Source organism: Rattus norvegicus, chromosome 8, assembly GCF_021556685.1.
Source record: "Rattus norvegicus strain SHRSP/BbbUtx chromosome 8, alternate assembly SHRSP_T2T, whole genome shotgun sequence".
NCBI lineage: Eukaryota > Metazoa > Chordata > Mammalia > Rodentia > Muridae > Rattus > Rattus norvegicus.
In genome coordinates, this window is record NC_141541.1 from 52,614,603 (window position 1) to 52,638,837 (window position 24,235).

Genomic DNA, 24,235 nt, shown 5'->3' on the forward strand with positions numbered 1-24,235 from the left:
AGATAACCTTTGCTTGTGTCAAGTTGATATAAAGAGGGCTGGAGAGATGGTTCAGAGGCTAAGAGCGCTGACTGCTCTTCCAGAGGTCCTGAGTTCAATTCCCAGCAATCACATGGTGGCTCACCACCATCTGTAATGGGATCTGATGCCCTCTTCTGGTGTGTCTGAAGACAGATACATAAAATAAATAATTCTTTTTAAAAAAAGTTGATATAAAGATATTCACCACAATATGTAAAGTGCATTTTGATTTCAGTGATTCCCCAGGCTCCTTCTCACCCTTCTTACCCCTCCCTGCACAAGATCCCTTCTCACATTCATGACTTCTTTTTAATTGTTGGTGTTGTCATTGTGTTTGTTTGTTTTGAGGCCCTGAAATGTTTTCAGATTTATTTCTTTTATTTTAGGGGTATGAATGTTTTGCCTACATTTATGTATGTGTACCATGGAGGCCAGAGAGAGAGCGTGGGGTTCCCTGAAACAGAAGTTCTGAATGGTTATGTGTTATCATGGTTGTGCTGGGTCCTCCAAAAAAGCCACAAGTGCTCTAAACAGCTGAGCCACGTCCCCAGCCCTGAGACCTACTAAATTTAACCAGGATCATCTGTGCAGCAGAGGGTTTGAAACTAACTGGAGCTTGGCGAACGCCTCCCTGGGTACACAACTAAGGACTGTCCCTTCTGCAGAATCCATCAGTAACTAATTGCTCAGCAGGAAGGGTTAGAGCCCTTAAGCCCTTTCCCAATCTATGACCGACAGTCAACAGGCCCAGTCTTGTGTGGATCCACTGGAGGCAGCCACAGCTGCTGTAAGGTCACGACTGCATGAGCCACACCTGCCCAGAAGACAGTGTCTCACAGCCGCCGCCACCCCTTGTGCAATGTCCCCTGAGCCTGAGAGGGAAGGAAGGGAGGGGATGAATGACCTGTTTTGTAGTGAGCATTCAGCAGCCACTTACTCTCAACAAACTAACTCGGGAGCGAGGGTATCCATGTTGCTGTCGAGTTTCAGCCAATGAGACAGACACTGGGCTTCAGCCAATCACAAGCTGCCAACTGACGAGAGACCGTGTCCATATAAAACAAATGCCTCTACTAGCCTGCTCATAGTAGGCAGACAATAACCGCAGCCAGACAGGTTGTTTCTTTGTATTTCCTTTCCTCTGTAAAAGTAAACTTTGTAGTGGATGTGACGGACAGCTTTGGAGGCGACTTCACTGGGAATACTTCCCCGCCCTCAAACCTTTTCCCTTCCCGAATAAACTTTATCAAATTGAGCTCATTTTAGGATTTTCTTAACCGAGTTAATAATCACAGTTATGAAGTAATTATGCTTGCAGAGGTGGTGTGTGAGTGCGTGTGCGTGTGCGTGTGTGTGTGCGTGTGTGTGTGTGTGTGTGTGTGTGTGTAAAATAAACAAGTCCCCATGTTCCCTAAGAGAGGAAGTAGGTGATTTCTGAAAAAGCAAAGTCAGGGTAGGAAAGAGCAGTAAAGGAAACACTTGTCCAATTTCAACACCCAGCACCACAAACAAAACAACCAAATAAAACTCCAAGGGGGGGAAAAACAGTAGGCGGGAATGTAATTGTGTGCTTTAATTGTGTGCTGGAAGGCTGAGCACTGGGCACCTTCCAACCTGTGGGCAGAGTGAGAGCAGAGGAGTTAGAGACCCGCTCTGACAAGTAAGACCTTTCTTATACATATATATGCATGGCAAGTGCCTAACCCATTAAGCAATCACCCAGCCCTTAAACTGTTTAGTTTTGTTCCCATAGAGGCTCTCTCTACAGGCCCTATTAGTTGGCCTGGAGCTCACTATGCAGATGGACCAGTCTGGTTTCGAACTCATAATGATCAACCTGCTTCCATGATTCCTCTTTTGATCCCTTCCTTCCAGGGTGATGGAATTGAGTGACAAGGGCAGATCCCCCTGTAAGTCCCCACCCTCCTCCAGAGGCATCTGTCAGAGCATTAAAGGTAGAGTAACACACTTAAGCTTTGCTTGGCTGCCTACAGAGGCACAGTTGGGCCAAATTTTTCACTCAGCTGTGGCGACCTACCTAGGGCAAAAGTAAGTGTCAGTGTAGAAAAGTCTGACTGAGGTCTCTGAGCCACTAAGACCGGGTCAGTGTCTCCTACAAGTGGGTCCCAGTGCAGGGTGAGAACCTTCCTTTCCTGCTGGACTCTTTGCTGCCCAGAACTTAACAGTAGAGTATTTTTAGGACATTAGCCATTTAACTTATAGTATCAATTTTTATAACGTTTTACCATGATACATTTCCGGTCTTTCGCTTTGGAAACTTGGGTAGGGTTTCCTTAGCTTTCAGGCTCTTGAGAATTTGGAGGGATTTTGCTTGCTTGTTTTTCCTGCTTTGTACAACATCCCTCAGTCTGCGGTTTTTCTAGAGATCAGACTCAAGTTACGTTCTGTGGGCAGGGCAGGAACAACTCAGAAGTGATACCACGCTCTTGCTGTTAATGTTGACTTGTTTTTAGATGACTGTAAGTCTTTATAGCATTTTATTTACTTATCTGGATATATAACAATGTGCTTGCTCCTGTGTGCCTTGCTTCAAAAGCTACCCCTGCTGTCCCCACTGTGACTCCTCCTCCCACTTAGCCCCAGGAGCCCTTCTAGCTCTTCCTGCCCCTCTAAACTCCCACATAGATGTCTGCTTTGCTTTAGGCTTTCAGACAAAAATCAGCAGAGGGACAAAAGAAAAGGAAGACAGGAAGTAGGTTTCTCCCAGCTGTTTCTTTAAGCATCCCACCCCACTCTCACCCCATCTTCCTATTGGGTGTCTGTTTTAGTTAGGGTCTTATTGTGAACAGACACCATGACCAAAGTAAGTTTTATAAGAGACAACATTTAATTAGGGCTGGCTTACAGGTTCAGAGGTTCAGTCCATTATCATCAAGGCAGGACCATGGCAGCATCCAGGCATGCATGGATGCTGGATGGTGCAGAAGGAGCTGAGAGTTCTCTATCTTCATCCAAAGGAAGCCAGAAACAGTCTGAGCATTCTCAGGTAGCTAGGAGGAGGGTCTCCAAGCCCACCCCCACAGTGACATACTTCCTCCAACAAGGCCACACTTTCTAATAGTGCCACTCCCTGGGCCAAGCATATGCAAACCATCACACACCATTTTGCATAAGATAACATTCCAGACAGCCTGGGAACCCTCTGCTGTCTCTCTCTGTATACCTGTTTCTGGGAAGGGGCTGTTATTTGGGACTTTCATTTGACCTGGCTACGTTGTTACCTTTGGAAATGTCCAGAGGCAGCAGGTTCAAGTCTCACCATTTTCACTCAAGGCCAGAAACTAGACTTCTATCTTTTTCTGGAGATACCAACAATCCAAGAGCTACTCAAGAGTCATGAAGGGATCTGGAGGTCTATGTAAGTATGGCAGCTCTGAAGGGAAAGTTTTCTCCAATGCAAATGTTACCTCTGAAAGGAACTGTATTCTGCTCCCAAAAGATAGGAGTCAAGGAATACCACAAAGTCACACCACATGACAAATTTCACACAAGAGATTTACTGGGAAGGGCACAAAACGCTGGCTGCCTCTGCAAAGAGCTGAGCAGGAGGCATTATATAGGGTTTGGGTGTGTGTGGGGGGGCGGGGGGGTTGGGGGAGTCATGCTTCCCAGAGTAGCTGGGATTGGTGGAATTTTGTGGCCTGATCTTTGGGCAAGCTCAGGGATTGGTGGGTTTTCAAAACCCAGCCGTAACTTGGACATTTAACCTACAGTCTAACTTTATAGTAATCCTGCTGGCTGCCCTTCTCTCTCTGTCTCTCTGTCTCTCTCTCTGTCTCTCTGTCTCTCTGTCTCTCTCTCTCCCTCCCTCTCTCTCTCTCCCTGTTTGTTTTTTGAGAACCAGTTTCTTTATATAGCCCTGGCTGTCCTGGAACTAGCTCTGTAGACCAGGCTGGCCCTGAACTCAGAGATCTACCTGCCTTTGCCTCCCAAGTGCTGGGATTAAAGGCATGTACCACCACGGCCTGGTGAGTTTATTTTTTGTTTTTGTTTATTTTCTTTTGTTTTTTTGAGACAGGATCTCACATAGCCCAGGCTAGTCCCAAACTCACTGTGGAGCTGAGGCTGTCCTGGTTCTACCTTCAAAGTGTTGGTATTACAAGTATGTACCGCGGTGGCATAAGACAACCTTGATTTTACTTTTGTTTTTGGGACAGGGTCTCTCTATTATGTAGCTCTAGCTGTCTTGGAATTAACCACTATTCAAACTATTCAAACTCAAAGAGATCCACCTGCCTCTGCCATGCCCAGCTTAAACTGACTCTCAACCAGTCTACCATCAGGACTTTCTGCTTACTGATAGTTAACTGAGAACCAGCCACATTCTGGAAACAGGTTCCTCCCACTTTCAATGACCCAGTGCCAGTTCTCCCCAGTGCCCCATCACTGATGCAACTCTTTCCCATCCTCTCCTGTTTTCCTTATGCACATGCTCTGTCCCGCTGTATACCTCACCACCGAAACCTGGTCTCTGTTTTCTGTCATTCAGAGGCAGCCTTTTGCTTTCCTCCCCTCCCCAGTAAATCTCTTGCATGAGGTCTGTTGTGAGGTGTGGTTGGGCTGTCATTCTTTGGCCCTGGTCGCCAAGACACTTTTTTTTTAACCCCAAAACCCTTTTACTTACCCCAGACTTCCAGAAATACTTATGAAAATTCCAGAAGCCTTTGGGAAATTCTTTGGTGAGAATAGGTTGCCTCTTGACTTTTCCTCTGTTAACTAAGTGTACACACATTCTAGTTGTGCTAACTCTGTCAGCTTTTGTCCCCTCTCCTACCCTTTCTGCCTAACTGGGTTTTTTGTTTTGGTTTCAGTTTGTTGCCATAGGTCCTGAGCTGACCTCACACTCCTGGTGATCTTCTTGCCTTGCTGTCTGGAGTGCTTACTTGCTGGGGTCCCAGGGGTGCTTTGCCTTTCCTCAGACTTTTGATGGGTGTCTTTTCTATTGCTTTCATGAGGTTTAGAAGGGGTGGGAATTAAAAACATGTTCAATTTAATGTATCTTTGCAACTCCTGAGTGAATTTTAGGCTTTTAATCACCTCCATGCCTCCGTTCCCAGGATCCAGAAACAAATACCCAGATGTAATTATTTTGGTTCGTGTGTTCTTTAAATTAAAAAAAAAAAAGTTTTAACAAATGTGTGCGTGGAGGCGTATGTGCGTGTCTGTCTCTACACACACATGCAGAGGCCAGAAGAATACTTTCAGGGTCCCCTCTCACTGCCTGTTGCGCTCTTGGGAGCCACTGGTTTCTGCCACCGTCATCCCAAACCGTGAAGCTATAGGCACACGTGGCAGTGTCTATGTTTTGCACATGCTGGGAGTTTATACTCAAGTCCTCTTGCTCTCACAGCAAGTACTCTTCCCCACCGAGCTGAGCCATCTCTCCAACCCATCATGTGCTGTTTGTATCCCCCCTTTAGAAAATGTCTTTGTGTTTTTCTCCCTTTGGTTCTTCCTACCACGAGCCTTGTTCTCTCCCTATGCATGCAACTGAATCTCTCTGCAATACCAGTAATAATGTCTTCCTCAGCCTCCCTTGGCCTGCCATTGGGTTTATCTACAAGAGCTATTTATTATCTCCCTCCTAAACACCTCTACAAGCGGCCATCGTTCTTGTGTCACACTCAATCCTAGCTCATGCTTTCCTGTCTCACTGGGACAGCTTTTGGTTTTCCTGCCTCTGATTTAACCTGCGCTGCCCATGTACTCTAATGTCTTGTTCTAAAATACAAATACATTGGGAAGCAATTTCCTCTGAAGAAGCTAGGTGAGACTCAGCAAGTTCTAAAGACTCATGGAAATTCTGAAGGGAGGCACATTAAGACTCAGGAAGGAAGGATGACCGTGGTGGCAATCACCTTTATTCCCAGCAGTCAGGAGGCAGAGGTAGGCAGATCTCTGAGTTCAAGGCCAGCCTGGTCTATAGAGCTCCAGGAAAGTCAGGGCTACACAGAGGGGGAAAAAAGATTAAGGAAATAGACAACTCAGAAGCTTTAGGAAGTCCCTGAAATTGGCACTAGGTCCCTCTTTCCCCAAGATTATATGAGCAGTCAGGACTGCTGAGAAGTTGGAGACCAGCTGAGCTCTCTGGAAGAGGCTTAGACCAAGTGACCTCCATGAAAGAGAATCTCTGACCTGTCTGAGCTGCCTATTAGTAATGTAGTGAGCTTCAGGGTTCCAGCTTTTGTGAGCCATCACCCATGCTGGGGTAGATGTTTGATGATACAGCAGCCTTGAGTCATAACTGTTATTATAAGTAACCCCTTACCCATACTCCTGCTAATAACCCAATGCTAAAGTCATTGGTCCACCAAATTTGGTGGTATCCTTATTTAGACGGACTGTCAATTCTCCATCTGTGTAAATCCCCGTTTGCTCCTATCCCGAAGGAATATCGTCACACAACTCATGGCACTCCTGGGGTAAAGGTTTTAATAGTTGACTCTGGCAGTTTTTCAGGAGCCACACACTCTTGGAGTCTTACAGTCCCCACTACCCTTTGTACTGAACGTACTCCTGTTTGTCACCTGCCTTGTCCCTGAAGGCACCGGAGTTTGACCACCTGCTTTAATGACTTTCTGTAGCCACTGGATAAAGAGCAAACTTCTTAGCTGACCCACAAGGCTTCTCGTGACCCTTCCCCCCAGCCCCCTCCAGCCTCCTCTTTCCCTATGACTCTATTCTTCATCCAAGCTGAGCCACTTTAGAGCAACTCTGTCAAATTCCGTTTTGTCTGTGGGCTTTTTGTATTCTATTTTTTTTAATTATTTGCTTTATTTATATGAGTACACTGTAGCTGTCTTCAGACACACCAGAAGAGGGCATCAGATCTCATTACAGATGGTTGTGAGCCACCATGTGGTTGCTGGGATTTGAACTCAGGACCCCTGGAAGAGCAACCAATGCTCTTAACCTCTGAGCCATCTCTCCAGCTCCTGTATTCTATTTTTAACCTTTCCTTATTTCTCCGGCTAATTCTGACTCATCGTAAAGGTCTCAATGCATATTTAATTTTCTCTTGAAAGCCATCTGTTATGCTTCGGGGGGGGGTCTTTTATTTTCTTTGTTCTAGTATTATCTTAGCAAGAATGTTGATATACAGATGGAGTTCTGCCATTCGGGAGGCAGAGGCAGGAGGATCACTACAAGTTTGAAGTTAGTCTGGTTTACATAACAGGTTCCAGGCCAAGCAGGACCATAAAGCAAGACAATTCGATTGATTTTCATTTCTGGGAATGGAACCTTTGGCCTTACACATGCTAGTCCAGTGTTCTGTCACTGAGCTACATCCATAAGCCCCATGATTCAATATTTAAAACATATATATATATTTAAAGATTCATTTTATATAAACATATATATGTATATATGTGTATATATGTATATGTATATATGTATATATAAACATATATATGTATATATATGTATATATATACACATAGAGAGAGAGAGAGAGAGAGTGTACACTGTAACTGTTTTCAGACACACCAGAAGAGGGCATCGGATCTCATTACAGATGGTTGTGAGCCATCATGTGGTTGCTAGGAATTGAACTTAGGACCTCTGGAAAAGCAGCCAGTGCTCTTAACTGCTGAGCCCTCTCTCCAACCCCTATTTAAAATATATTTATACTGGAAAATTATATGGAATTCCAGGTTAACTGGGTATCCTGTATTTTGTCTGGATACTTTAGCACAGTCCTCCCACCTTCTCTGCAAGCCTGCCCCCCTAAACCACTGGTCATTCCTTCAAAACATTTTGCCTTCTGCAACTGTAGGTTCCATATCTTTGGGGTCAAGTCTGTGAAGCTGAGCATATTTGAAAAATCAATTGCATCAGTACTCAACACCTGCAGCCCTCTTCTTGTTATCATTCTCTAAACGATAGAATAGAGCATTTGATTAGACGCCATTTGCACTGTATTAGACATAAGTAATGTAGAGACGACTTATACAACAGTATGTCCATATGTTATGTACAATGGTGTGCCCGGGCATTCAAGTGCCTGAACAACTGTCAAGGCTGTTCTCCCTTCCACAGCTGCTTTCTTTTTTCCCCTCTACTTAGCCAAGATTCTTGAAAGAGCGTGACTCCATTTCTGTTCTAATCATTTGGAAGATAAGATTGGAAAGAGTAGTTATTACAGGGCTAGAGAAATGGCTTAGTGGGTAAAGTGTGGAGCAGGGTGACACATATCTGTAATCCTAGTGTTGACAGGGACAGACATGTGAATGCTGGGGCTTGCCCACCAGCCAGTCTAGCTAATGAATTTCTTCTATAGCCCCTCTTTAGAAAAATAAATGAGCCAGGTGGTGGCTCACACTTTAATCCCAGCACTCAGGAAGTAGAGGCAGGCAAATCTCTGGGTTCGAGGCTAGCCTGGTCTACAGAGTAAATTCCAGGACATCCAGAGCTATACATAATAAATGATAGGAAAGCGGTTGAGGAAGGCATCAGTTGTGAATCCCTAGTCTGCACCCCTACCAGCAGGGGTGAGTGCCTGCATGTGCTCATACACACCCCACCACATCTTGCACACGGAGTAGTAATTCGAGGCTGTGGTCCATGCAGCTCAGGGGTGGAGCACTGGCTAAAACCCAAGAAGTATGTGAGAGGAAGAACAGAAACACTTTTAATTCTGTATTTACCAGAGCAGCTCAGAGGACTGTGTTGTGCAGAGCAAAATTCAGGGAGAGCAGCTGTGGAATAGCGGAGAATGGGGTCATCTGCCCCTGGATTAGCAGAGAAGGTCACTGAGAGCACCAGTCAGCACTGCTCCCTTCGGGTATGCCTTGTGGATGAAGTCTGAACAGAGTCTGCTCCTGTGGCCGTTTCGGAAGAAGCAGAAGTGCAGAAGCTTGGGTGTTGGCAGTGGGAGAGTCCCACTGAGGTATCTCTTCAGTCTGGCAAGTTAAAATGAAGGCATCCAGTCAGGCCATGACTAAAGGGCAACGCCTTAATCCTAGTACATGGGCGGCAGAAGCTGGGGTTTGAAGCTAGTCTGGTCTATATCGTATGTTCCAGACCTGGCAAAGCTACATAGTGAGATCCTTTCTTTAAGATAAAATAAAATAGCAATTAAAAATGAATACATTAGAAAAGCTAAAGGATTTGCAGATTAAGACAGGGCTAGAGTCCCTGTAAATGTTTGGCTAGAACATTCTAGGCCCTTGGAACATGATATTCTTGGTTTCTGCTCTCCTGAAGCTTATTCCCACAGGGGAGAAAGATGACAAGCAAGTGAGCAAATGAAGAAATAAAATAATTTGAGCTTTTGATGAGGATTTTAGAAAAACCAAATCTCATGAGAGAAAGCAGGGTGAGGTCTGGAGTCTCTTGTTTTTTTTGTTTTTTTTTTTGTTTGTTTGTTTGTTTGTTTCTTTTTTTTTTTTTTCGGAGCTGGGGACCGAACCCAGGGCCTTGCGCTTGCTAGGCAAGCGCTCTACCACTGAGCTAAATCCCCAACCCAACACCCCCCCTCCCCGTCTCTTTTGTTTTTTGTTTGTTTTTTACTTAGTCACTTTATATCCCACCCATTGCCCCCTCCTGGCCAGCCCCTCCCAAAATACTTCCCCCCTCCCCATCTCCTCTGAGTGAGTGGGGGCCCCTGGTTACCCCCCACACACACACCTAGGCACTTCAAGTCTCTGTGAGCCTAGGTGCATTCTCTCCCACTGAGGCCAGACAAGGCAGCCCAGCTAGTAGAACGTATCCCACGTACAGGCAACAGCTTTAAGGATGGGCCCCCCTCCAGTTGTTCAGGACCCACATGAAGATCAAGCTGCAGATCTGCTACATATGTGCGGGGAGACCAGGGTCCAGGATGTTGGTGGTTCAGCCTCTGAGAGCCCCAAGGGACCAGGTTAGTTGATTCTGTTGGTCTTCCTATGGAGTCCCTATCCCCTTTAAGGCTGCAAACCTTCCTCCTGTTCTTCCATAGGTGTCTGTTTCTTTGAAGAATGAGATTTACTTGGAAACCTACTGAATAAGTGGGGGGGGGTGTTGCAGGAGTCCCAGATGAGGCAGCAGAGCTGTAAACCAGCCAGAGCCCTATGTGGGAAGCAGACAGAAGGGTCACAGGAAGCGTGAGTTAGAACTACAGCATTCGACAGGTCAGCAAGGACACTTCTATCAGAATGAATATGGAGACAACTAGGTGGGAGGGACTGGGTGCATTCAGGCCATTTATTTTTTTATATACCTGTATGTCTGTGTGCCAGCCGTGTGTATATTTGGTTCCTGTGGAAGACAGATGTTGTAGATCCCTTGGAACTGGAGTTGGGGATGATTGTGCTTGTGGATTCTGGTACCAAACCCAGGTGCTCTGCAAAGAGCAGACAGTGCTAGCTACTGCGCCATCTCTCTCCTTACCCCCAGGGAATATTTTAGAGATGAAACCCAATAGACTTAGTATTCCAGGAGACTAAAGGGAAAGATGGAATGAGCTTCCCTTGATTCAAGAGCTCCTTAAGCAAACGTGTATCAAGCGCCCAGCAAATGCCAGGGTGTGTGCATGCTGTGGACACAGAAACAGTGTAAGTGTTTTCCTGGATGTGTTACTGAGAAGGCTAGGCTGACTCTATGTCAGGCTTCAAATTGGCAGTTCAGAAGACGGGGCCTAACTTTCTGTTTCTAAGAACTGGGCAAGTCCAGGACTCAGAAGCTGCCCCATCACCCAGCCCGAGGCAAGGACAATGGGTCAGCAGCAGTTTCCAGACTTCTCCAGCAATGTTTAACATCCTCAGGCCCCAGCAATGATTCTGGAATGTCCCTAGAGATAGAGCCAAGATTGAGATAGAGGTCACCTACCCCTCCCCAGAACAGCCCAAATGTTTTACTTAAATCAGGTCTGTGAGCTCACTTTGGGGTCTTTCCATCTTTGTAGATGTTAGACCCCAGCATGCTGAACTTCTACAGAATAAAACTCTGCACTTACACACTACTTAAGTCCAAGATATTATTCTTCATTGAATCACGGACCCTTCCTTACCTTGTGAACCACTGACAAGGTTGGATTTACACCTTAAACGTCTAGCTTGATGACCTGATCCTAGCCATAGGGCATTTGATGCACACATAGCTCCCGTCTTCATTTCTCCCGGGATATTAATATTGTTTTATTATTTATTGAATAGCACTTGATTTCCTTCTCCATGTATTTATTTGTGTATGTATGTGTGCCATGGGAGGTGTTTCAGGGTCAGAGGCCAACTTTCAAGAGTCAGTTCTGTCTTTTAACCACGTGGATCCTGAGATCAAACTCAGGTCATCGGGTCACCAGGCCCAGGGACAAAGTGGCATCTTGCTAGCACCATTCAGTAACATTTACCAGCATTTATTGTATACTTGGCAGAGAATACATAATTTTTGAATGAGATGACGCAAAGGTTAAAGGTATGTAAGAGCACCCCCTCAGATGGCTTATAGTCCTCTGTAATGACAGCATCTTACACCTTGGGGGGGGGGGCACGTGCATTGACGTGTGAGCACACACACACCGCTTTTAAAAATAAATCTTTTAAAAGTGATGGATGAGTTAATGACGAAAGCATGAATGGTTGAATGAATAAGTAAATAATTATAGCTTGCTGATTCTAGAAACAAGATTTAATTGAAAACTTGAGGACTTCATTGCAAAAGCTAGCTTCACCTTCAGCATCAAAGCAGCTTGGAAGCCACCCAGAAGCCCAGTCAGAACGGCCATTGTTGTTGCCGCATGCTATGAGTCAGGCCCTATGCTGAGCACGCCACACGCTTTCCTCATTTTTTCTCACACTCCGCGCCCCCAGAAGCATAGGGACGGCCCTCATTTCACGGATGAGCAGGCAGGCTCTGACGGGTCTTACTTACTCCATGATGAGTCTTCCCCTTCTTCCAGAAAACACTGTTCTGACTAAAGACTGCTTTATCATTCGCACCTGGTGCCTGCCTACAGGAGCAGGGCAGCTAGTGAGGCTCCTGCTTTGGGACTGGGCAAATAAATGGGGTATCAACCGAGGGGGAGGGGCACAGCTTTAAGTACCATTACGTATGCACGCATTCCTGCCAGACAGCAGGGCGGTGCACATGTGTGATCCTAACACGTAGGAGACTAAAGCAGGAAGGCCACCAGAACGGACACCACTGTCAGGGTTACTTTACAAGACTGTCTCTCAAAACAGTAGAAGATAAAGTGTGTGTGTGTGTGTGTGTGTGTGTGTGTGTGTGTGTGTGTGTGTGTGTGTGTGTGTGTGTGTGTGTGTGTGTTGCGAGTGCTGGAGATGACTCCCCAGTTAAGAGCACTGGCTGCTCTTACATAGAACCTGGGCTCAGGTTCCTGTGCCTATATGGGGGCTCACAACCATGGCTAATTCCAGCTCCAAAGAATCTGGTGTCCCCTTCTAACACCAGGCATGGAAATGGTGCACAGGCAGACAGGAAGGCAAAGCACTCAGAGACACATAAAAGAAATAAATCTAGTAAATAATTTTCTTAAATCATGAAAATAGTCTCAGTAGTGACTCAGAGAAGTAGGTCCAGCTCCACTGTTTTGAAGGGAGATGGGACTTCATTTTATTCTGTCAGTAATGGAGAATCATTTTAAGGCCTCTCGAGGTGGATGGTAATCTGACTGGAAAATTCCTGTGCCTTTCTGTGCACAATGAGCTAGAGAGGGAGAAGCAGAGGAAGGCTACGGAGCTACTGGGATAGTTCAAACAAGCAAGTTCAAACAAGGGGGAACCCTCCTGCTTGGGGCAGTGGCAGCAATAATGGGGGTGGGAGGTGAGGTGAGGAAGAAGTGCAGGGCTTTCCCCACCTGGCAGAGCTGCTGCTCCCAGGAGGCCATGAGCAGGGGTGAGGGAGGGAGGGAAGATTGCTTTGGTTTGTGGATTAGAACTGAGAAAAATCTGTGGGATCAAGAGGGGCTCAGTTCAAGGTCATCTAGAGGCCACCCTGGGCTACAGAAGACCCTGACTCAAACAAACCAAAGAATGGAGAACATTTTGAGCACGATTCCAAGTTGAAGGGGGAAGATCCAACAGAGGGAGAGTGTGAGAGATGAAAGCAGTAAAAGACAGAATAATTTATGTAAAAGAAAGAAGCTGACATAGTGGTGCTCAGCCTCAGGGATGCAGGGGCAGGTGAATCTTAGTGACTTCCAGGCCAGCCTGGTCTACATAGCAAGTTCCAGGACAACCAGAGCTAGTGGGAACCTGGTTATAAACAAACAAACAAGCACACTTTTCGGTCAGTGAATACACCTACCAACTGGAATTTAACTCTGGAACCCGAGTGAGGGTAAAAGGACAGAGAGGCCTGAATTTACAGTTTAAACATCTGTACCCCATGTACAAAAGGCATGTGCCACCATGCTCTGCTTCGGGCCTTGTTTTTAAAATGACAGTTCTACTTCCAAGGCCTGGGCTGCCTTCGGGATTGTTCCAGCTCTTTGCTACCCATTCAGAGAACTCAGAAACAGCGTCTTGTCACAGGCTCAGGCACCGCTGGGACTTGGTACCCATCCTGCCATCACAGCAGTTCAACAAGGTCACAGTGTTATGTTTCATCAACTGCCCCAAGAACTGACTTGGGAAGTCCCCGAGGGGACCAAAGCATCTGGCAAGAGGACTGTTGTCAATTTTTTCTTGATCTCAAAGTTTATGCCTAAGAACCTAGTTTCCAGATTTCACTGTCTCCCCAGCCACATGTTATTTTCAAATTAATAAATAAGTAAGAAACTAGTGGTGCACAGTAATCTTCGGAAAACTGAAGACCAAAACGGATAGCAAGACCTCTGGGTGACAACCAGACCAGACCATGTGTGACTGATGAGGCACAAAGACACCTGGCAAGCTGAGTTAGCTGAGTGGTGGCCAGGGGACGTCACCTGTCATAGCGAATAAAACTGCAAGGTGCAGTGGCTGTCGGGAAATGCGTCTAACCTATTTCCATCCTTCTTTGTCCTGCTGGGAAAGGACTTTTCAGTTTGTTTACTCTGGAGGTAGATTTCTGTAGTTTTCCTGAAAAACTATATACATTTCATAAATGTAAATGTTATGTGCACTAGAAAATAACCTTTTTATTTTTAATTTCTCTAGGTATACGGGTGTCTTGCATGTATAGGTATGCACAAGGTGTGTGTGTGCCCGGTCCAGAAGAGGGTCAGATGACTGGAACCGGACTTAGAGTCAGTTGTCAGCTGTCATATGGATGGCAGGAATCGAACCCAGGTCTACTGCAAGAGTAGCTTCTAACCACTGAGCCATGGCTCGGGACCCTCATCTGTATTTTTTTTTAAAGATTTATTTATTCATTTATTATATATAAGTACACTGTAGCTGTCTTCAGATACACCAGAAGAGGAAATCGGATCTGTTTACAGATGGTTGTGAGCCACCATGTGGTTGCTGGGAATTGAACTCAGGACCTCTGGAAGAGCAGTCGGGTGCTCTTAACCACTGAGCCATCTCTCCAGCCCTCATCTGTATTTTTTTAAAAATCATATTTAATTTTATGGGTGGGCAGAGATGTGAGAACAACTTGTTGGATTCAGTTCTGGTCCTGAGGGTCAAACTGAGGTTGTCAGGCTTAGCTGCAAACATTTTACCCACTGGGAAACCTCCACTTAAAAAAAAAAAATCTTGTTTGAGGTTTAATTATGTATGAGTGTTCTGTCAGCATGAGCCCCTGCACACCAGAAGAGGGTATCCGGTCCCATTATAGATGGTTGTGAGCCACTATGTGGGTGCTGGGAATTGAATTTAGGACTTCTGCAAGAACAACCAGTGCTCTTAGCCACTGAACCATCTCTCCAGCTCCACCCCTACCCCCTCTTTTTAAAACTACACGGTCTCATTGTGTAGCCCTGGCTGTCCTGGGACTCACTATATAGACCAGGCTGACCTCAAACTCACAAAGATTCACCTGATTCTACCTCCTGAGGACTGGTGTTAAGGGCATGCAACAGAAGCCTGGTCAAAAAAACAAGTATTTTTATAGAGATTAATAGATTACAATTCACCTTAAAAATAGGAGATTTAGCTTAGTGATAGTCTACATGAATTAGGGAGAAAAATGTGTCATAATCATTGGATCTCTCAATCATTAAAACTGACCCCACGGGCTGGAGAGATGGCTCAGCGGTTAAGAGCACTGACTGCTCTTCCAGAGGTCCTGAGTTCAATTCCCAGCAACCACATGGTGGCTCACAACCATCTGTAATGGGATCCGATTTCCTCTTCTGGTGTATCTGAAGACAGCTACAGTGTACTTATATATAATAAATGAATAAATAAATCTTTAAAAAAAAACTGACCCCACATTAAAAAAAGTCTGGCCATGTGGGGATGGGGGAACATCTTTAATCCCAGCAGAGCGAGGCAGAGGCAGGTGGTTTTCTGTATGAGGACAGCTGGTCTGCAGAGAGAAACCCTGTCTTCAAACAAAACAAAGCAAAACCAGAAAGAAAGAAAGAAAGAAAGAAAGAAAGAAAGAAAGAAAGAAAGAAAGAAAGAAAGAAAGAAAGAAAGAAAGAAAGAAAGAAGGAAGGAAGGAAAGGAAGGAAGGAAGGAAGGAAGAGAGAGAGGGAGAGAAAGAGAGAGAGAAAGAGGGAGGGAAAGGAAGGAAGGAAGATGGACAGACAGATGGTGGAGAGAAAGAAAAAAAGGGACAGAGGGAGAAACAGGAGTTGGAGAGATGGCTAAGCAGTTAAGAACACAGGCTACACTTGCAGAGGACCATGGTTCAGTTCCCGGCACCCACATGGTAGCTCACAATCATTTGTAACCCCAGCTTCAAGGGATCAGAGGACCCTTACTGGCCTCCTCAGGCTCCAGGTACACATACACATCAAATTAAGTTAACTTTAAAAGAAATAAATGAAAACAACTTTTAGGTCAGGGGTTGGTGAATGCCTTTAGCCATACCACTCAGGAGGCAAAGACAGCCTGGACTATACAGAGTGAGTTCCAGGACAGCCAGAGCTACACAGAGAAATTGTCTCAAAAACCAACCAAACAAATAAACAAAAGGGGCAAACAAAGCCTCACACCTTTTCTTAAGAGATCACGTAGGTTCTCTCCAGGGTGAAGACAAAGTACAGGCCTATTCTCTTGCACGAGTAAAGCATTTTATCTGGGTGGGAGATAAAATGCTTTAAACTCAGAATTGCAAAAAGCATCACCATTATAATAATACTAAGTTAGAGTACTGGGTGTGGTGGCACACACTTATAAATCTCAACCAGAGCAACAATGCAAGAACCTATTTCAAGACAACAAAGGGCTTTCTTTGCTCTATGGAACTAAATCAAAATCGCCAAATGACAACTGGCTATTTACTTAGTGCTTGCAATGGCAATGGGGTCAGCAAGCATCCACTGGAGTTTGGTAAAGACTTACTAACACAAGCACTACACACACACACACACACACACACACACACACACACACACACACACTTACTAACACAAGCACTACACACACACACTTATTAACACAAGCACTACACACACACTTACTAACACAAGCACTACACACACACACACTTACTAACACAAGCACTACACACACACACACACACACACACACACACACACACACACACACACACACGAAAAGCGCAGCAGTTGGGGAGGGGTGCTTCAGGCTTACTCTGATTGGATGTTGCTGTCTAGAAAGCAGGAGAAGGGCTGGAAGCAGGGAGTCATTGGCTTAGAGAGCGTATTTGGCTTTCTCTGATTGGTCTCAAGTTGGAAGCAGCGGTAAAAAATATGGAAGCTGCTAGTCACTGACTACGAGTATTGACTGTTCAGGACCCCTTAACGAGTGATCTAGTATGGAGTCGTATTGTCACAAATGATTTGACCATTGTCAGTATTTCCAGCCCTCCAGCAGCGTAGGACGCAGGTTTTTCACTTCGGCCCAGCTCGATTTTTACTTAACACACAAGAAATGTTTGTTTTACTTGAAACAAGACTGCTTTCTAGGTTAAGGATAAGACCTCAGGATCTGAGAATCATAGAAACAAATGCACAGATAGCTGTCTGCAGTGAGGGTCAGGCAGCAGAATCTACTGGTTTCCCATTTTCACAGCGAGACCTCCCTCGTAGAGGCGACCCGCCCTTCTTTCTAGAAGAGTGCCACTGCCGGCAGGAGCAAAGGGTCACCTCGCCTGCACTCTGGGCTTGGTAGCCCACGACCTAGGGCGGGCTCCCGGTTCACGCTTTCCCCGCTGCCTCGCCGACAGCCTCGGCCCTTCAGGCCCAATTTTTCTGCACGTCCCTGGGTGGAGGTGCGCCCTGGCCTCGCAGCAGCCTCCCGGCCACCCCAGGTCAGCTTCCGGACCGGCGCAGGCTGCCCTCCGAGCGCGTCCCCGGTCAGCAGTCAGCAGGCGTCCCCTCCGCCCGGCCCGGCCAGCCCAGCTCAGGAGGGACGAAGGCAAGGACGACACTCCCCGGCCACCATTCATTTCCCCACTGGTCTCCTCAGCTCTGCAGGCAAGCTCTCCAGTCCGTCCGTCCGTCCGTCTGTCCGTCCGTCCGTCCTTCCCGAAAACAGCCCCGTGTTTCCCTGAGCTCGGTCCCATCAGTAACGAGTCTCTCCCGACCCTCGCCCGCCGCGCCCAGGAAGCCGTGACGCCGCGGCGGCTGCAGCGGCGGAGCTCTCGCCATCTTGTGTGGAGGAGGAGCCGCAGCCGCCGCCATGCGGAGAGGCTGGGAAGGAGGGAGGGAGACGACAGCGGCGGGCGAGGGAGGGGGCAGAGCAGCAGAGTCAGCTCCGCTCAGCGGCGACATCCGGGGCGCCGGCACAGCGGGCTACGGCCGAGGTAGCGCGGGACGGCAGCGGCGGCGGCGGCGCGGGCGGCGAGCGGCGCGGCGGGGGCGGGGCGGCGGGCGTAGCGGCGAGGGGCCGGGTGGGGGCGGGCGGAGGTTTCCGAGGAGGAAGGAGCCGCCGCCATTTTGGGAGCTTCGAGTCAACAATAAAGGACCGAGGGTGCGGAGCGGGAGTGGCCTGGGTGGTAGGACTCGGGCCCGAGCCGCGGGGCGTGGGGTGAGGCGGTGTGGTCGGGGTCGGTAGGGCCCTGAGGGTCGCGGGGAGCCCCCTCGGGCGGGAGTCAGGGCGCGCTTGGGGCGGAAGCCCGAGGCCCAGGCCTGGCCCGGGAGGACGGGCGGGTGGCCGCTGAGAGGAGCAGCGGCGGCGGCGGAGAGGAGTGGAACCGAGGAATGTGGTGTGTGCCCGGTCTGGAGGAGGAGCGGTGGAGTGCTCTGGGCGAGCGGTGTGGTAGACGGGAGCGGGGACGGAGCGGCGGCCGGGACTCCGGAGTGAGGTTGGGAGTGCGAGGCAGCCCTGTTGGGGGCGGCAGGGCTGTGCTGTCCGGAGACTGGGCTAGGAGAGGACCCGCAGCTGCTCGGTTGCAAGTAGGCCTTGCAGGTTGGTGGGAACATAGGGTTTGGGGAGACTCAGCGGCGTAAGAGGAAAGGGGAGGCGGTCCAGTTTTTGGGGTTCTCTTCCGGGCCTTCTGAGGGGAGTCCCTATTGTTTCCCACTCGCAGAGCTGGTTCCGGCTCTTGTGGCGCAGATAGATTGCAGGGCAGAAAAAAACCCTTTTGCGTTTTGATCTGAAGGAGCTGGATTTGTAGAGTGTAGTTGGGGGAGGGGGAGAGGAATTATTGCCCTACGGTTACTGGACTCCGAGTCTTAGCTTGGTTTTTCCTTTTCCATAGCCCCCCTTTTCCTTCAGAAAAACCCCAATCACTCCAACTTCCTGCTGAGGCTTAGAGAAATCGCGCTGTATTTGCAAACAAAAGCCCTTGTTGGAGCTTATGGTACTGTTTTAGGTGTGAAACTGTCAATTGCTAACCACGGTCTGGGCCGTGCTGTAATTAACTCTGCCAGGGGCTCCTCCCAGCTAAGTCTACGTTCCTTCGTGGTTTTGTTTTAAGACTATAACTTGCAAATCTAAATTGGGAAGGGGTAGGACGAATATTTCCCCAACTGAGACATAAAACTGCAGTGCAGGTATCTGTTTCTGGAGAGAGCAGTTATCGAAGTCTCTGGGTTTAAGGCACTGGGTCTTACTGGGCTTGATTGACAGTACTGATGGTGTCCGTTAGTATTCAGAGGTTGCCCCCTTCAGCCTCTTAGTGCTGTACAAATAGGAAGCCTTCCTGTTTGACGTACCTCATACTGTTGATCATATGCTGTCAATACAGAAAATGCCTATTAACAGAACAAATAAACAGCTTTATGTGATAAGCAGCATTTGTGAGCAAGTTGATATATAACGAGATATCCTTTGACTTGAAAATTTTGGGTTTGGGACACTTGGTGTGTGGCAAAGATAACTAGCACTAATTAAGCTAGTGTTTTGGGAACCAGTGAAATAATGTAAGGGGGTTACAAAATAAAACTGAACGAGTTGGGCTTATACTGGTCCTTAGTAATTTTTTATTTGCCAAATTTTGAGAATTCCATTTGGGGAACAATTTAAAGTAGAGGAGGTTGACCAACTCTTTCTTAAAAATAACTTAATTAGACTCGCTATTCAGGGTGATTTGGGAGAATTTTATTAAAACTACAAGTTTAGCCCTCTGGTTTTTCTTTCCCCTTTTACTATAGGACACACACACACACACACACACACACACACACACACACACACACGTACGTACGTACGTTTAAACTTTTTTATTTTTCCTTTTCTTTTTTTCGGAGCTGGGGATCGAACCCAGGGCCTTGGGCTTGCTACGCAAGCCCTCTACCACTGAGCTAAATCCCCAACCCCTAAACTTTATTTTAAATTAGGACATACTTTTTGAAAAGTGTTATAGTAAAAGGCAACACTAACAGCTTTCATTCAACTTTTGGTATTGGGGCTTTCTTTTTTCTTTGCCCCCCCCCCTCCAGTTGAAGAGAATCTTAGAGTTTTTCAAGCAGAAGATTTTTGATATGTAGACTGCTCCATACAGATCTTTTGACTGCTTCAATTATTTTGGTCAGGACAAAATTCAATAAAAAAAAATTGATTTCTGTAATTGAAACTGGTAAGAAGACTTCGTATTTGAAAAGTCTTTTCATTTAAAGGTTTTTGTGTTGCTGTCAGAAATAGAAAGATGTTAGTGAATTGTCTTGTTCAAATCTAGATGTACATGAGGTAAATTGAGTGATATTTCAAGTTTTAATGTAATTAAATGTAATGACATTTAGAGGGGGCAGGACTTGGAGAGAATTCATTAGGAGATTGAAGAACAGATTGTTATTTGAGAATGAATTTGAATTTTATCAATAGTATCTTCCTGCCTTTTTTTCCCCCTAAGTTGCTTTGTTCTTGCAATTTTAAATGTTTGAGGTTGGATTTTTCGTAGGTTGGGTTTTTAAGGCAGTTCTTCGCTATGTCTTTCCTATGTCAAGTAGTGATCTGGTTTGAGTATGTCGATTAGTGGTTCTTGAGAAGATGACCATTGCAGAGGAGTTCTTTAAAAGGGAACAATTTCTCCCCCTGACTTTGTGGTCTGCTAATTTAATTTTTTTCTTTGTTTCAGATTGAAGTGAGTGAATTCAGATATAATTCAAGCTTGTTAGAGCGCTTTAAAAAAATACAAAGTTGATTCGTTGCTTGAGAGCAAGTTAACTACTGCTGCTTACCGGTGAGAGACTTACAGGTGCTTGCCTGAATTGCAATAAAGGACTCATATATTGAGCAAGACTTATTTATCTCTTCATTTTGGAGAGCCTCATAAACTGTTATTACAGTTTCTCTACTGACTTTGAAAAGTTTGAAAGAGACACCTGTGCAGCTAAGAAAGCATGAGCACGGCCAGGACAGAGAACCCTGTTATCATGGGTCTGTCCAGTCAGAACGGCCAGCTGAGGGGCCCTGTGAAGGCCAGTGCCGGCCCTGGAGGAGGGGGCCCACAGACACAGACACAGATGAACCAGTTGAAGAACACCAGCACAATCAATAATGGCACTCAGCAGCAAGCACAGAGCATGGCCGCCACCATTAAGTAAGTGTGAGAGAGTGTGGGGAGGAGCCACAGTTTCGGTTATTTCTGTTGCTGGCTGCTTTATGCCTAACATTAACCCTTTTGATTGCAGATGGAGGACAGATCTTTTGTTATGGCCAGTAGGTATTTGTAATAGAATAATGTGCATCTGCCATTGTAATTGACCCAGCAAGTGATGAGCATAGGTGTCTATAAACTACTGTGTTTAGAAATAAACGTGCTGGTTTTATTTCAGTGTAGAAGGCAGTGCCAGGTTATGTGGAAAAAATGATCCCATTCTGTTTGTTTTTGAGCAGGCTTACTCTGTAGCCCAGGCTGACCTGGGACTCATGGCAAGTTTCTTCCTGTTTCAGTCTACAAAGTACTAAGGTTATACCTGAGAGCCACTACATCTGACATTTTTGTTTGTTTGTTTGTTTGTTTTGTGAAAACTTATCCTAGTTTTCACAACAGTTAAAGATTACTTGAAATTTTGAAGAATAAATTTTATTTAAAAATTTTTAAAAGATTTAAAATGTGTATGGGCATTTCACCTGTATATATGTTTCTTTACTATATGCATGTCTGGTGTTCATAAAGGCCAGAAGAGTGTGTTGAAGCCACTGAAACTTATAAATGATGGTGAGTCTCTTAGCGGGTGCTGGGAATTAACCCTGGGCCTGGGCTCTTAACGAGTAAACTGTTTCTCCAGCCCCTGTAAAAGCAAATTTAAAGATTCAGACTTTAAAGACATGCTCTCCAGGCAGTGGTGCTGCCTTTACTTCCAGCACCAGGGAGGCAGAGACAAGTGGGTCTCTTGAGTTTCAGGACACCAGGGCCACACGGACTTTACTCCCCACCACCCCAAAAAAGACAGAGGCTCATTTTGTTTTAATTTTTAGTTTTTTTGAGACAGGGTTTCTCTGTGTAGTTCTCGGTAGACCAGGTTGCCCTTGAACTCACAGAGATTAGACTCCCTAGTGCTGGGATAAAGGTGTGGCCCAGGGGCTCATTTTGTAACCCTGGCTGCTGGCCTGGAACTTGGTGTGTAAACCATGCTGGCTTTGAACTTCCTGTATAGCTGAGACTGGTCTCAAACTTCTGAGTACAATAATTATAGGTACATACCGATTCGCCCACTTAACAAGCCTTCTAAGCTCCAAGGGCATTCACTCATTTTACCCATTATCTTGTTTTGTTTATGGAATTGATTTTTCAGCTAGGTGTGGTTTATAGGGTTGGAAGATTGCCTGAATTGTGTGTGTGTGTGTGTGTGTGTGTGTGTGTGTGTGTAAGGTCTAGAATGTCTTACATAGTAAGACATTGTTTCAGCTCTGCCTCTGTGCCAAGAAAATGTTTCTTCTCTAAGGATATATACAAAATCATTGAAATAGAGAGTTTCTATATTTCTGGGAATATACTTTTTTTTTTTTGGGAGAAGTCTTAAGTATGTTTGTTAAACTTAAAATTCTTGAGTTGTCATCTTATTGTAGTTGGGTGGGTTTTTTTGTTTTTTGTTTTTTTGGTTTTTTGTTTATGTTTTTGCTTGTTTTTGAGATAAGGTCTTGCTGTGAAGAAGTTCAGTCTAGCCTTGAACTGTGTGACACAAACTGACCTTAAACTTGTGATCTAATTATATCAGAGACCTCTCAAGTGGTAAGATTTACAGGCTTAGCTCACAATAGAATATTCTTTAAAGCAGAATTTGTAGGTTATCATCTTTAAGTGCTCGAGCGTTGGTGGCACGTGTCTTCAATCGTAGCACTCGGGAGGCAGAGGCAGGTGAACCTCTGTTGGAGGACAGCCAAGGTGACACAGAGAAACTCAGAAACTGTCACTCTAAAGATTGATTTGTATAAAGAATTAACATTAAAAACTTCACTTTGATTGAAGTTGGGCTTCTTTTAAAAATAAAGATGTTGGTAAAATAATTTAACATTTACAAATCTTCCTATAGTGGTACTTTGGTTTATTGACTTGATTTGGTTTTGTTTCTTGTTTTTTTAGATAGGGTCTTTGTAGCCCTTTCCTGATTGAATGTTGGAATGTGTCATCATTCTGAGTTTGAACTGCATTAGAGTTTTGTAACCTGGATCTTTCTAGGCAAAACTTGTCCTCCCTGGCTACTAGAATGTATAGATTATTGCTATGCAATTCACTATTGGTCTCTAAGAATTCCCACTTTTTTGTTGTTACTGTTTTGAGACAGAATCACACTGTATTAACCCTGGCTAACCTGGAACCCTGTATGAAGGAAGACCAGGTTGGTCTTAATCAGCCAGCCTACCTGCCTGTGCCTCCCATTTGCTGGTATTAGAGGTATGGTGGGCTTGGTTTTAACTAGTATAGAAATGAGAATATTTTCTAAATTGTAGTTCCTTTAGACACAGACTAACAGGCAAGCAAAATTTAGGCTTCTTCCACTCCCAAAGGCAGGTTTGTGTTTCATTATGAAAGTGTCGTTCAGTTAGAATTTTTGATTTGAGATAATAATTTTTCTTCTGGATTAGTGGTTTCTTTCCAGTCCTATTGTCTTTTTCTGCATCTTAGTGTGTTGTCTTTTTGAAGCCATCTGAGTTTTGTCAGCTGTTTAGAACTCTTAAATATTTATCTCTATCATGTATTTTCTCACTGTGATTTTTCATTTTTAAGATATAATTGAGTGGGGTTGGGGATTTAGCTCAGTGGCAGAGTGCTTGCCTAGGAAGCGCAAGGTCCTGGGTTCGGTCTCCAGCTCCGAAAAAAAGAAACAAAAAAAAAAAAAAAGATATAATTGAGTGGGGTTGGGGATTTAGCTCAGTGGTAGAGCGCTTGCCTAGCAAGCACAAGGCCCTGGGTTCAGTCCCCAGCTCCGGAAAAAAAAAAAAAAGATATAATTGAGTGGTGGCTGGAGAGACAGCTCAGCGGTAAGAAGTACTGGCTACTCTTTGAGAGGATTCGGGTTCGATTCCCAGCACCCACATAGCAGCTCACAACTGTCTATATCTCCAGTCAGGGGATCTGACAGCATCACATAAGACACACGTGCAGGCAAATCACCATTGCACATAAAAATAAATAAATCTGTTTTTTAAAATATGTAAATGAGTGTAATTTGTAGACCAGTTTTTGCACTGTATATTATATACTATGCATTGTTCAATTTGACAGTGCATTCGGCAAGCGATTTTACTAGGTTGTTATCCGCCATGTTTTTGCTTAGAAAGTTCAGTGCTGTAGACTGAAGCAG

The 24,235-nt window shown here is 45.6% G+C and overlaps 1 protein-coding gene across 10 annotated transcripts in view; it reads left to right on the plus strand.

The window, feature by feature from the left end:
* The first annotated feature begins 17,198 nt into the window (after positions 1-17,198).
* Positions 17,199-24,235, plus strand: part of Ddx6 (DEAD-box helicase 6) — a 36,572-nt gene continuing 29,535 nt past the window's right edge. Inside the window, exons 1-2 of one of the 10 annotated variants that reach the window (NM_001434375.1) lie at positions 17,199-17,518; positions 20,563-21,027. In NM_001434375.1, the coding sequence (NP_001421304.1) occupies positions 20,828-21,027 (200 nt within the window). In that variant the 5' untranslated portion in view covers positions 17,199-17,518; positions 20,563-20,827. Of the gene's footprint in view, positions 17,519-17,748; positions 17,848-17,971; positions 18,453-20,562; positions 21,028-24,235 lie in introns of those variants that run through there. The other 9 variants (XR_015626894.1, NM_001434374.1, NM_001434372.1 and 6 more) reach the window with 9 other exon arrangements.